General features: G+C 40.8%; 1 protein-coding gene across 1 annotated transcript in view; it reads right to left on the bottom strand.

Moving 5' to 3' along the window:
• Positions 1-14,842, bottom strand: part of LOC135556239 (cadherin-2-like) — an 83,956-nt gene that overhangs the window by 31,392 nt on the left and 37,722 nt on the right. Inside the window, exons 3-9 of the mRNA XM_064989260.1 lie at positions 5,781-6,025; positions 3,731-3,904; positions 3,227-3,382; positions 2,046-2,190; positions 1,793-1,965; positions 1,544-1,681; positions 1,084-1,269 (exon numbers count right to left, since the gene is read on the bottom strand). Of these exons, the coding sequence (XP_064845332.1) occupies positions 1,084-1,269; positions 1,544-1,681; positions 1,793-1,965; positions 2,046-2,190; positions 3,227-3,382; positions 3,731-3,904; positions 5,781-6,025 (1,217 nt within the window). The remainder of the gene's footprint in view (positions 1-1,083; positions 1,270-1,543; positions 1,682-1,792; positions 1,966-2,045; positions 2,191-3,226; positions 3,383-3,730; positions 3,905-5,780; positions 6,026-14,842) is intronic.

Here is a 14,842-nt window from a genome sequence, read left to right as displayed (position 1 = left end):
TGGATGGTGTATCAATCCACGCACTCACTACAAAGACACAGGCATCCTTCCTAACTCAGTTGCCGGAGTGGAAGGAAACCGCTAAGGTATTTCACCATGAAGGAAACCGCTAAGCTATTTCACCATGAAGGAAACCGCTAAGCTATTTCACCATGAAGGAAACCGCTAAGGTATTTCACCATGAAGGAAACCGCTAAGGTATTTCACCATGAAGGAAACCGCTAAGCGATTTCACCAAAAAAACGTGGCACAGAAAGGAACTTTGAAAGTTTTATGTTTGGGGCAAATCTAACGCAACACATTACTGAGTACCACTCTTCATATTTTTAAGCATGGTGGTGGCTGCATGATGTTATGGGTATGCTTGCTAAGGTCTGGGGAGTTTTTTTATGATTAAAAAGACATGGAATAGAGCTAAGCACAGGAAAAAAACCTAAAGGAAAACCTGCTTCAGTCTGCTTGCCAACAGACACTGGGAGACAAATTCAGCAGGTCAATAACCTAAAATACAAGGCAAAATATATAGTACACTGGAGTACCTTACCAAGATGACATTAAATGTTCTTGAGTGGCCTAGTTACAGTTTTGATTTAAATCAGCTTTAAAATCTTTGTCAAGACTTGGAAATGGCTGTCTAGCAATGATCAACAACCAACTTGACAGAGCTTGAAGAATTTTTCAAAGATTAATGTGCAAACATTGTATAATCCAGGTTTGCAAAGCTCTTAGAGACTTACCCATAAAGACTCACAGCTGTAATCACTGCCAAATGTGATTCTAACACATATTTACTCAGGGATGTGAATACTTATGTAAATGAGATATTTCGGTATTTAATTTTCAATACATTTGCAAAAATGTCAAAAAACATGTTTTCACTTCGTGTGTAGATGGGTAAGAAAAACATCTATTTAATCAATTTTGCATTCAGGCTATAACACAACAGAATGTAGAATAAGTCTGTGCTGTATCTCTGTCTCTTTGTCTGCATGTATATACAGGTATATGCTGTAAAAGTTCATTTTCCATTCATAAAAAAAATACATTGGAAATATTTCTCATCAGAGCTGTGTAAATCCATACCTTAACCACAGTGACCAGTCCCTCATTGGTGGTGAGGTCAGTGGGGATGGAGAAGCGTCCAGTGGAGTCTCCAGCTGTGATCCTGTACACAGTACTCCAGGCTGCGCTGTGGGGCTGGTCCTTATCTGTTACTGTCAGATTAGCTACGATCACATTCACACGGTTCTCCTGCACCTCTCCATAGAACTACAGAGCGAGGGGAAGTGAAAGAGAGAGGCGGGAGTGAAAGATGAAAATATTGCTCAATAATAGGAGAAAGATAGTCTCTTATGATAAAACATTTGGTTTATTTGAAAAAAATATATTCTGTGTTTTTTCCCCCCTGTGTTTGAGAGAGAAAGTGTGTGTGTCTGTTTGTACGTGTTCGTGTATTGTATGTCTGTATGCATCTGTGTGTGCACATTCGTGTGTGTGTGTCTGTCTATCTGTCAGTATGTCTGTTTATCTGTCTGTGACTTACTTTGTCAGCGGTGAACTCCGGGGGGTTATCATTGACGTCAGTGATCCTGATGATAGCCGTAGCTGTGTTAGACAGGCCATAGGTTGGGTTCCCCTCCATGTCAGTAGCCTGGATGATTAACGTGTACTGAGGAACTTTCTGGAAGAAGGAAGACAACAGGGTACAGGTCCATGTTACAGCGTATAATATAGACAGTCTATATTGTGAACACACAATCATAAAAACATTGAAACACATTGACACACACACCTCTCTGTCTAGCCCTGCAGCCACAGTGATGATTCCTCCTGTCTTGTTGTTGATTGTGAACATGTTGGAGGAGGGGTTTTCAGGATTCTGAGATATAATCTTGTATCGGAGCATCCCATTGGCTGTTTTAGGGTCATCCTTGTCCAGTGACGTAACTGTCATCACAAAGGACCCTGGAAACGTGAACCAAACAAGTCAATTAAAACCTCTCACACAATGGAATATACGTGCATGCGTGCGTGTGCGTTGTTACCTGGTTTGGATCCCTCTGGTACTGATCCGTTGTAGATGGTGTGTGTGAACTCTGGTCTGTTGTCATTCATGTCTATGACGTTGATGACGATGTCTATGGGGTTCTCTATCTGGTTCCCATTCAGGTCCACAGCATGGGCTCGCAGCTACACGGATGCATACAGTAGTACAGGTTAAACGCATGGTAAGGACACGGGCTGTCAACTATAGACACACAAATACAGGTTCATGGTTAGACACACTTATGGGAATGGTATGGGCTCGCAGTTCCAGAGACTAATACAGGGTTAGGGCATGGTTGTCTTAACCTGGTTAAACCAGACTGTTAGCATAGCGTTCAGTCTGAATTCACCAGGCCATGGCTGTTCTCTTTCTATCACATTTGTTTCCAACTCGATAACTCATGACTTTCCCTCTTCTCTTGTTTTCTCTCTCACATGGATCAGAAAGGATTCCATATGTGTAAGCATTATGGTAAACGCTCCTCATAGACCTTGGATAGGATTGGTGTAGTATTCAGTGTTTTGCTTACACTTCATAGGGCAATCCACCAAGGGCAGAGAGAGGGGAAGGGTGTAAGTTATCGGGATTGGAACAGGGCTATTGACTCTGAGGTTTGTATACACTTGGCCTCTCAAGGTTGGATCTAAGGATTCTTAAGTGTTTCTCTCCTAGGGCCTCTCCCCACTACAGGGATGAAAGCTGAGTACGCTCCCCTGTCTCCAAAACAGCCATGGCAGAGAGGTAGAGGCCTACCGCTAGGCGGGGAGTAGTAGCTACCATAACATACAGCTGTTACAGTACCTACTCCTATACCCTGTCTCATAGCTGCAATCCTGGCTGTGTAGCTCCCTATAACATGTCTCCAGTACTGCCACGGCAACACCTAATTAGTATTCATGACAGAGCTTCAGTGACTCTGACAGCTACATCACTCTATGAATATTCACGAGGTGGCCCCATCCTTCATGCAAATGCTCTGCTGCAGATCATAGTTGCTTGTGTGTCTGCATTGAGTGTGTTCTCAAGATCAAAGTTTCCTGTCCAACTTACTCTGTATGGCGTTTTACTACATTTCACAAAGACCGATAAAGAATTTTGGCAAGCCACCCATTATGGAGTAATTGACAGGAATGTGGATGCTAATTCTACTCATTCTAATTCTATGAGCTGAACACTTACATGGAAGTTGGAGATGTGTTCCCGGTCGAGGGGTTTGGTCACAGAGAGCTGTCCAGAGATGGGGTTGATGATAAAGATCCCGGTCGGAGACTGGTCAGCACCGGGTCCAGTCACACTGTAACGCAGGAGACTGTTCTTATCACGGTCCGACCGGATCTAGCAGGAGGGAGAGAGACAGAGGGAGGTAGAGTGAGAGATATTCCCAGTTTAGATACAGTACATTTACAACCACACTTTTATTCAAAACATCTTTAGCTCCCCTCAAAACCATACATGGGCTGTATAGTACAGACAGGAAACAGCAGATGCACAATAAACCTTAATAAACATGTATAAATCACCATCACACTCCCATTAACCCCCTGACTCAGCCTTATGCCGCTGATTACAATATAAATATATCAGCAGATGGTGTTCGGAGGAAATACAACATGTGTAGACTTTACCGTGAAATGCTTACTTACAACCCGTTTGTGTGTGTCTCCGTGTATGTGTCTCCCCTACCCTGACTAGCTCCTCGGGGAACTGTCCTCGTGAGTTCTCAGGAACGTTGATGGGGGGAATGACCCAGTCCCTCTTCACCCGCCTCAGAGATCCATCGTCCCCAACGACCAAGCTGTGCCATGGAAACACGATCTCTCGCACCTGCTGAGTCACAGCTGCAGAGCTGGAGTTCACCTGCAGAGATGTGACAACAACAAAGGTTACACACACACCACACACACACACACACAGAGACACGCAGATTACTCAGACCCACACACCAACACACACAAAAACACTATGACAAACGCTATGATTTAGTGTATTCATGGCCTCGTTCCACAGAGCTGGATTACTGACATCATTTCTGAGGACCTGACCAATGATCAGACTGGCTGGCTGGCTGTATATGTAACCTGTGTGTGTGTCCTCATATATATTTGCAGCCTAGGAATGCAGTTTTGTTTCCTCCACACTCTAATCTGAATCTGAATACAACCCTTCAGCCATCTCATCCTCTCGCTGCATCCCTCCACCTAATCTCTATCCCTATATTTTCATCCTTTCTCTCTTTCACTTCATTCTCTCCATCTTTCCCCTATATACCCTCATCCAACAGCCTTCTTCTGCGTCATAACTCTCCCAAACTCTCCCTCTCCTTCCCCCCTTTTCTCAGAGCATTCTGATCCATCCGTCTGTTGAGCAAGCTAGCTGACGAATAGCTGCCTAACACTCCACTTGTTCAATTTCACAGCTTTTATTCACAAGTTTGGTATCGGTGGTATTTTAACAGCTTTTTCTTTCCTCACACTGTTTTCCCTGCTCCCACAGAATGCTGTGAGACATTAATGGACACACTAAGCATATGGCACTGCACTATTTCTGGGAAAATGTTTACTGGGGAATGTCTGCTCATATATAGAGGACCTCCTTATTGCTCTAATTAACGAACAGCAGGCAGTAGCACCACAAAGCAAATTGTCGAGGTTTAAAGAACAAAAAAGTTTTAAATCATTACTGAAAGTGTTGAATCTGTGGACCCATATAGATGCCAAAACAGTGTTAAACACTGCTTAGTGTAAAACCTTATTCAAATATTTCCCAGAGTGCCTTGGCTTTCAAGTAAATTGTAGAATTACCACCTTTGACTCTATTTGTTAGTGACAGAGACATGGTAGCTGCATTCATCCATTTTCAGTCCTGTGGCCTTCACAAAGTAAAAATGTTACCATTAAAAATAATACATATTTAACACAATATGTATTTTATAAGGCCTTATTTTGAGGGCTTAGTTTTACACTAACACGGGGTCCTGAAATGTGAATTATTGCACCCATTACTGAAACGTTTGATCCAGTTTAGATGCTTTAGGTAGTCTTATAGCTTAGTCTTTCCAACCCTGGTAAATTGTCTGAATACAGGTTGTGGGTGATGAAAAGGTGGACATCCCAACACTGGCTGGTTTCCAATAAGAATAACACATCACCTTGAAAGCAGAAAATGGAACAACCATGTCCCTGCCACTAACAACTTGAGTCATGGGTGTAAACTCAATTAGAATAAGGCTTTACACTAAGCAGTGTGTTAATTTAACACATTTGGCGTGTCTAAATGGGTCCACAGACTCACAACACTTTCAGTGTTGATTAAACACTAAGTGTTAAATTTGTTTGTTTTTTTAAAACTGGAGAATTTGCTGTGCAGATGCTGTCTGCATTCCAAATGCTACCCTGTTCCCTACATAGTGCACTACTATTGACCAGGGACCTGGTGATAAATGGCACACTATAAAGGAAATTGGGTGATATCTGGGATGCACACTGTACTGTAGTGAGCCTTGTCTTCTTTCTGTGGTTATCAGCACTTTACTGGCTATCAACGACTAACAGAGTAGGTATATACCCCCGATAACATTATACTTCATCATCATGTTTAGGGCCAGGAGTTTTTACAGAATGCATGGGTTGTGTTTTCAATTCCCGCATGGGCCACATATGCGTAGTGTAAAAGTGTATTGCTTTGGATAAGTCGTCTGTTAAATGAAAAAGAAAATCGGTATTATATCCCAGACCTGTTTGATGAGTTTGTGTTCTGTCGTCTCTCGCTTTCCTTCGTTCCGGAGGAGGAGGTAAACATGCGTCTTCCAATCCTCCTTGGTCTCCAGATCCCTCGCTCGCACCACCAACGCGCTCTTCCTGTCGGCAAGACGGAAGGCATGCCGGGCGTACACCGTGCCATCCTCATCCAGCCTGAAGTCCTCCACGTCAACCACCTCCAACAGAACCCTGTCGCCCAGGCCACAGTCTGCGAACCTCACTGCAGGGAGAGAGAGCGAGAGAGATGTCAGCAAGATTTGAAAACAGAGGAAGACAACATACAGTACCAGTCAAAAGTTTGGACACACCTACTCATTCAAGGGTTTTTGTTCATTTTTACTATTTTCTACAGTGTAGAATAATAGTGGAGTCATCAAAACCATGAAATAACACATGGAATCATGTAGTAAGCAAGAAACAAATCAAATATATGAGATTTGAGATTCTTCAAAGAAGCCACTCTATGCCTTAATGACAGCTTTGCACACTTGGCCTTCTCTCAACCAGCTTCACCTGGAATGCTTTTCTAACAGTTCCCACATATGCTGAGCACTTGTTGGCTGCTTTTCCTTCATTCTACAGTCCAACACATCCCAAACCATCTCAATTGGGTTGAGGTCAGGTGATTGTGGAGGCCAGGTCATCTGAAGCAGCACTCAATCGCTCTCCTTCTTGGTCAAATTGCCCTTACACAGCCTGGAGGTGTGTTTTGGATCATTGTCCTGTTGAAAAACAAATGATAGTCCTAATAAGCGAAACCAGGTGGCATGGCGTATTGTTGCAGAATGCTGTGGTAGCCATGCTGGTTAAGTGTGCCTTGAATTCTAAATAAATCACAGACAGTGTCACCAGCAAAGCATCCACACACCATCACACCTCTTCCTCTATGCTTCACGGTGGGAACCACTTATGCGGAGGTTATCCATTCACCTAGTCTGCGTCTCACAACGACATGATGGTTGGAGCCAAAAATCACAAATTTGGACCAATTTGACCAAAGGACAGATTTCTACCATTCTAAGCAAGTCTCTTCTTATTATTGGTGTCCTTTAGTAGTGGTTTCTTTGCAGCAATTCAACCATGAAGGCCTGATTCACGCAATATCCTCTGAAAAATTGATGTTGAGATGTGACTGTTGAACTCTGTGAAGCATTTATTTGGGCTGCAATCTGAGGTGCAGTTAAATCTAATGAACGTTTCCTCTGCAGTAGAGGTATCTCTGGATCTTCTTTTCCTGTGGTGGTCCTCGTGAGAGACAGCTTCATTATAAAGTTTGAAGGTTTTTGCGACTGCATTTGTATAAACTTTAAAGTTCTTGAAATTTCCCGGATTTGACTAACCTTCCTGTGTTAAATTAATGATGGAGTGTAATTTCTCTTTGCTTATTTGAGCTGTTATTGCCATAATATGGACATTTTACCAAATAGGGCTATCTTCTGTATATCACCCCTACCTTGTAACAACATAACTGATTGGCTCAAATTAACTTTTAACAAGGCACACATGTTATTTGAAATGCATTCCAGGTGACTAACTCATGAAGCTGGTTGAGAAAATGCCAAGTGTGTGCAAAGCTGTCATCAAGGCAAAGGGTGACTACTTTGAAAAATCTCAAATCTCAAATATATTTTTAAATATATAACACTTTTTTGGTTACTACATGATTCCATGTTTGTTATTTCATAGTTTTGATGCCCTCACTATTATTTTACAATGTAGAAAATAGTAACAATAAAGAAAACCCCTTGAATGAGTAGGTGTATCCAAACCTTTGACTTGTACTGTATATACACATACAGTGGGGCAAAAAAGTATTTAGTCAGCCACCAATTGTGCAAGTTCTCCCACTTAAAAAGATGAGAGACCTGTAATTTTCATCATTGGTACACTTCAACTATGACAGACAAAATGAGAAAAAAAATCCAGAAAATCACATTGTAGGATTTTTAATGAATTAATTCCCACAAACAAGCAATATTTCTGGCTCTCACAGACCTGTAACTTCTTCTTTAAGAGGCTCCTCTGTCCTCCACACGTTACCTGTATTAATGGCACCTGTTTGAACTTGTTATCAGTATAAAAGACACCTGTCCACAACCTCAAACAGTCACACTCCAAACTCCACTATGGCCAAGACCAAAGAGCTGTAAAAGGACACCAGAAACAAAATTGTAGACCTGCACCAGGCTGGGAAGACTGAATCTGCAATAGGTAAGCAGCTTGGTTTGAAGAAATCAACTGTGTGAGCAATTATTAAGAAATGGAAGACATACAACTGATAATCTCGATCGATCTAGGGCTCCATGCAAGATCTCACCTCGTGGGGTCAAAATGATCACAAGAACGGTGAGCAAAAATCCCAGAACCACACGGGAGGACCTAGTGAATGACAAAAGTTTGCTAGAGAGCATTTGGATGATCCAGAAGAAGATTGGGAGAATGTCATATGGTCAGATGAAACCAAAATATAACTTTTTGGTAAAAACTCAACTCGTCGTGTTTGGAGGACAAAGAATGCTGAGTTGCATCCAAAGAACACCATACCTACTGTGAAGCATGGGGGTGGAAACATCAGGCTTTTGGGCTGTTTTTCTGCAGAGGGACCAGGACGACTGATCCGTGTAAAGGAAAGAATGAATGGGGCCATGTATCGTGAGATTTTGAGTGAAAACCTCCTTCCATCAGCAAGGGCATTGAAAATGAAACGTGGCTGGGTCTTTCAGCATGACAATGATACCAAACACACCGCCCGGGCAATGAAGGAGTAGCTTTGTAAGAAGGATTTCAAGGTCCTGGAGTGGTCTAGCCAGTCTCCAGATCTCAACCCCATAGAAAATCTTTGGAGTGAGTTGAAAGTCCATGTTGCCCAGCAACAGCCCCAAAACATCACTGCTCTAGAGGAGATCTGCATGGAGGAATGGGCCAAAATACCAGCAACAGTGTGTGAAAACCTTGTGAATACTCACAGAAAACGTTTGACCTCTGTCATTGCCAACAAAGGGTATATAACAAAGTATTGAGAAACTTTTGTTATTGACCAAATACTTATTTTCCACCATAATTTGCAAATAAATTCATAAAAAATCCTACAATGTGATTTTCTGGATTTTTATTTTTCATTTTGTCTGTCATAGTTGAAGTGTACCTATGATGAACATTACAGGCCTCTCATCTTTTTTAAGTGGGAGAACTTGCACAATTGGTGGTTGACTAAATACTTTTTTTGCCCCACTGTACATATATTACTGTGCGACTAAAATAATCTTGGCGACCAACAACCTAAAGTCCAATTAATCGACCTGTCAACTAATTGGGGTCAGCCCTAAAATGTAGTAATGACCAATTTGGCTACATTTCATTAAATGGAGAAATCTGTGAACTGTCTTGCAAGTTTTCAATTGACACAATACCTGTTAGCCAAGGTGTCAGCTTGAGATTACGTGCAGGAGCTTGCAGGGAGTTGTAGTTTTATATGATATCTACTAGAGACTAATATATTGATAAAACTCACCTTGTCCGAGAGAGATTTACATGGTTATCAAAACGTCACGCCAGGGTAAGCCTACACGAAACACAGCCTTTATTTTAAGTGTTTCTAAAATCCCCTATTGAAACATGAATGGTGGAAATACGATTGGAACCATTTGCCTGTTTGACCACTAGGTTTTATGGGTATTATGACACCTCGACCTTGGGGCTCTATTGATAACTAAAATAGCAGTGCAGATGGAACTCTTTTGCTAAGTACAGAGATGTATGCTAGGTAATGCGTGTTTATGGAACTGTTATAGACTTTGTGGTGCAGCAGAACGATTCGTGTACTTCAAATCCCAGGTGGGGTCATACTTTAGCTGCACAACATCCCACTAACTTTAAAACCTCCATACCATTTCATGACTTTATTTATAATTGTTTGGGATAGTTTGAGACCATCTGGGACCATCATGTGAACTCCTGATGACTGGTAAAACAAATGTCTTGAGAAACTCTTACAAACATCCTAACATGGGGAGAAAAAAAACATGAATTTCACTTGATCACGTTTTCACATATGAAATGTCACAGGTGAAGTGTTCCAAAAACACATTTTAACATGTGAAATGTTTAATGTCACATGAAGTGTTCCATGTGATTTTCCACATCAAATCGACAATAGATTTATTGGCAAGAATACATTTTTGCATGGCTTATTTGTTACCATAATTATATAGTACATCCCCACACTTTAGAAAATAATAGAGTGGTCACGGTACAATGTTTTTCTTTGGTTCACAAAATAAACGGAACCTTTTAGGGTACATGTCCGGAAAATCTAAGTATAATGGTACGTTTATTTCTACACAATATATTCAATACAAGGTACAATCATTACTGCACTTTGAAATGTAGGCGGTGGCAATATGCTCGTTCGGGTCATTAGCATATTTGGGGGCATAGTTTAAAATATGTTGTATTTGTGCCAACCGTCTGAAAATGTTGTATGAGTTTAAGTGGTTTATCGTTATGTTGTCGAACGTTGAGCATATCTTTTGACACTGTCAATTCTGCAAAGGTTGTGTGATCTTGTGACAATCAAGCGATGCATTGTTAAGAGCTTGCTGGGCATTTTACAGTAGTTTGATGGAAGCTGGTTCACAGGAAGATAATGTCACATTTTCCACAACTTATTGTCAACTAGCTACAAGTTATTGTATGTGTCACAGTAAATTACTTTAGCTCATGTCACACTCACTGAACTGATGGTGTGGCAGTGGAGTACTACATTATCATGACAAGCTATATATTAAATATTCTATGGCTCTTTGGTATGCCATGCAATTATGCCAGCCTTTAACAGGGCTGGAGAACTGACAATCTTAATAAACAGAATTACAACAGAGCACATTAACTGGGATGACAGCTAGCTGAAAGCCACACCTCCAATATTCAGTTAGACTGTCACTGCTAGCTTACAATTAAAAGTGATGTCAGCAAGGCAACTTACTGAATAATGTTTCCAGTTCAGAAAATACAAATTGCAGTTAACTTACTGGAAAATACACAATTACATTTTTACAGTGGAGCTCATTAGTGATGCATATGCTTACAAAGTTTGCAGAACAGACCGTGTCAAAGGAAGTGCTCAACTTGCATCAGAACAACCATCAAACACGTAAACCCTTAACTGCTACAACACTTTGACTGACGTTTGGTGCAAATACGCATTTGGCCATGTCCCCAAATATGCTAATGAGCCCCACCAGTACATTACCACCACCTATCAATGATGACCGTGCCTTTTACCTACAAGGTACCGAACTGTACCATGTGAGTACCCCAGGGAACAACACTGTACCTTAACCATACCCTTATTTATTTTTGGGGTATTTAATACATGTTCCAAGCAAAAAGTATGAACCACTGCAGTAACACTGATGCACTCAACCAAGCAGTTGCAAGTTCAAATCCCTGAAGCGTTCATATATATACTCTGTCAAAGTGTCCTTGGGCACTGGTAGATTCAAATTAATGCAAAGTTGGTGGTGATTTTACATAATTCTGGGCAGCATTTAGCGAAGTGCAGGAAGGTAATTTTGCCAATATGTCTGTAGCCTTATCTCCTTTATGCTCAGAGAACTTGTGGTGTTGCAGAACATGTCATAGGACATTTCAGGTTGGTAGTGACCAAAAGGTTTCATGTTCAAATCCCTGTTAAGGCTGAGTCCCAAGTGTGGTCATGGTACTAGAAAATAGTAAAAAAAAATGTTTTACACTAAATGAAAGCAGCATACTGTCTTTTTACAGAAATGACACCTTGTTGTATATATTTTAGGCAAAGTGCAAAAATATATTCTTGGCAATATACAGACAGGTATGTATAGCCAATCTCCATTATGTCCACAGTCCTGGTGGTGCAGCAACCGAAAGGTTGTGAGTTCAAATCTAAAGTGAGTTTGAGTCCCAAATAATCCAGAAGACCATGACAAAATGTGCTAAAGACATTCTTGTGGACATCCCTGAAACAATATGGGAACCAGACAAAACCTGCAAGGGACAATGAATTTATACATCAATACAGCAATGTGCCACAAAGTAAAATATTCTCAATGACAACTGGGTTTTGAAATGTTTTCACAAATATAGTTTCATGGTATCACATTTTGAATTTCTGCAACCCCATGTTGTCACATTTACTTCAAACCAGCAGTATACTCTAACACCATGTATCCCACTGCTGGTTTGCTGCTAAAGCTAAGCATGGTTGGTCCTGGTCAGTCCCTGGATGGGAGACCAGATGGTGTTAGAGGGCCAGTAGGAGGCACTCTTTCCTTTGGTTTAAAAAAATACCCCAGGGGTAGTGACTGGGGACATAGCCCTGTGTCGGTTGCTGTTTTTCGGATGGGATGTTAAACGGGTGTCCTGGCTCTCTGTGGTCACCAAAAGATCCCGTGGCACTTATCATAAGAGTAGGTGTGTTAAACCCGGTGTCCTGGCTAAATTCCCGATCTGGCCCTCATACAATCTTGGCCAACTAATCATCACCAGCTTCCAATTGACTCATTCCTCTCCTCTGTAACTATTGCCCAGGTCGTTGCTGTAAATTATGTCTTCTCAGTCAATTTAACTGGTAAAATAAAAAAGATCACATAAAATAATGTGGTTTTTCCATAAGCTGTGCCAGGCTTGACCAGACAAAATTAATTTTATTTAAAATACACGCACGCACGCGCACACATGCACACACGCTCACCAGATCCCTGCTTTGGGGACAGCAGAAGGTGGGGTCTTAGCTAGGATTAAACTGAAGCTCAGGACTGATTGACTGGATGAAACAAAGAAAAACAATCGACAGAAAAGTCAGGGCTGGAGCTGCACATCTTCTCTATTCGTTCTGTTCTATTCGTTCTGCAACTGACTCACCATTATGGATCACCACCTATGTTCTTGCCTTATCTCTGGCTTCACAAATGAGCCACAGCAGAGCCCGTCTGACAGATTCAGAATGTGTGAATATCTGCATAGAGATGGAAACTTTGTAACTACCATTCCACATGGTTCTCCATAGGTCTGTTATGGTACAATGGTTACGTACAATATGGCTGGCTGGACCACAGTCAATAAGCTGCATTAATTCTACCCAGTAAGTTTCTACAGGTAGTTGTTATGTTGGTGCATGAGTCCATGTGTGTTTGTGAGAGTGTATGTGTGCACTTATTTTCCTAAATTACTAGGACCCCGATATCCTAATATTTCACCTTAATGTCCTGAAAAGGTAGGAGAACAATAACTTTTTAGAAAAGTCAGGACATTTTTCAGGTCCTGAATTTGTTCAAATGCTATTATAAGCTTAAGGGTTAGGTTTAGGTTTAAGGTGTGTGTGTGTGTGTGTGTCTGTGTGTGTCTGTGTGTTGGTGCAGGCGTGCATGCATCAGAAACCAGATCCCAATTACAAATTTTCCTATTTGAAAAGCATTGAAAATGTCATGACTCTCATGTGAAGATTTGAAGGATCAGGTTACAGTTGGGCCGCTCTACAGCGCACTATCTCTACTGCAGAAGGGGAGAGGTGGAGTAGGCCGCTTTATGGCGGTCGTAAAATACTCTGCTTCTGGGCTCTGTAGTATTGAGATTGAAATGTGACTGTGTAACACAGAGAGACACTTGGCCAAACTTTGACATCAAAATGTTGAAAAATGTAACATTATTTCTGTATTCCAAACAGATGGACTGGTCCGTGGACACTTAAGGAACTGTCATGTTGAATTTGTTTCATTTGGTGACCTCACGAAGAACATGAGACACACATTGCTGTGTATTTGTTTGTATACACTTCTCAATTATGGGGTTTGCATCTGAATGTTGTATAAAATAAATTATTAAGTGTAAGAATACTTTTGGAAAGATAACATTGTGATGTTAGCCTTCTAAATGAGAGAATGGATTTTTATATTTATTTAAGTAAGAACAATGGTACTCTGAAAGATCCATTCTCAAGAACATGTCCCTATGCAACAACCATCAGTTTGCCTGATCTATCCATTATAACAGAGCTACAAAGGACAGGGCGACCAGAGTTAAACAACTAGAGACTCTTTGATGAACTATTCTCCACAGACTGATCCAGTGTTTTCAAAGGAGAGACAGCCACGACATACAAACTTAAATATGTACATCGCATTTCTAAAATCCAAATGAGCGGTTGTTAGGGTGCTAAATATCCATATTCACGATAAACGTATTCAACCCTATGTATGTGGTGGGTCCATTCTGTTCTCCCGCTGTTTCTGATCTGTCCCCACCCCCTTTCCTTTGTCTACCAAGCCGTCATATCGGTTTCGTCCACTAGGGACTTTTTCTTTGTGTCATGTTAGTAACCAATGTATGACCTATTGTGTATGTGTTTATGCAATTCTGTGATTATTTAGTTAGTTAATAAATAATTAAGCCAATTTGTATATCACTGATTCATGATTTCTGCTAGGGTTCGTGCAGATATACAAATGTTTGCAACATTCAGAATATGACTATTGAGGTAATAATACATTAATAAGTGACTGTAATCAATAAGATATGAACATTTCTGAAGAGTTAAATTCGGGAAATAGTGACTCTTTAAACATTTTCCTGTGGTGCCCCAACTTCCTAGTTAATTAATATTTACATGATTAGTTCTATGGCACGTTATTTAATTGTCAGCCATTTTTTACATTAATGCAAGTTAGTGCGAGTTTGACCATCAGAGGGCATCTTTGAGAAGCGTTTGATAGTCTCCCATATTGGCATTACTAGGGAATTTAAAACCGGTTTTGTAATAACACAGTACATGGGATTGATTTGAATAAATTTGGTTTAATAAATTTGTTTGATATTATGGTGTTTCTATTCTGAGAAAAACTAAAATCGAAACCCTCAGGGTTTCCGTTAGGATGGAACAATGTGATGGTCGGGAGTAGGCTAGAGCATAAGAGGATTGGAGGATTCTAAATTGTGTGCCTTCATTGGACAATATTTCTGTAAATCAGTTATATTTATTCCCATAGTAATTCGTTATGGATCA

This window comes from Oncorhynchus masou, chromosome 15 (assembly GCF_036934945.1).
Source record: "Oncorhynchus masou masou isolate Uvic2021 chromosome 15, UVic_Omas_1.1, whole genome shotgun sequence".
In the NCBI taxonomy this organism is placed as follows: Eukaryota; Metazoa; Chordata; class Actinopteri; order Salmoniformes; family Salmonidae; genus Oncorhynchus; species Oncorhynchus masou.
The sequence above is the reverse complement of the archived record's forward strand: the minus strand, read 5'-3'. Positions and strand labels throughout refer to the sequence as shown.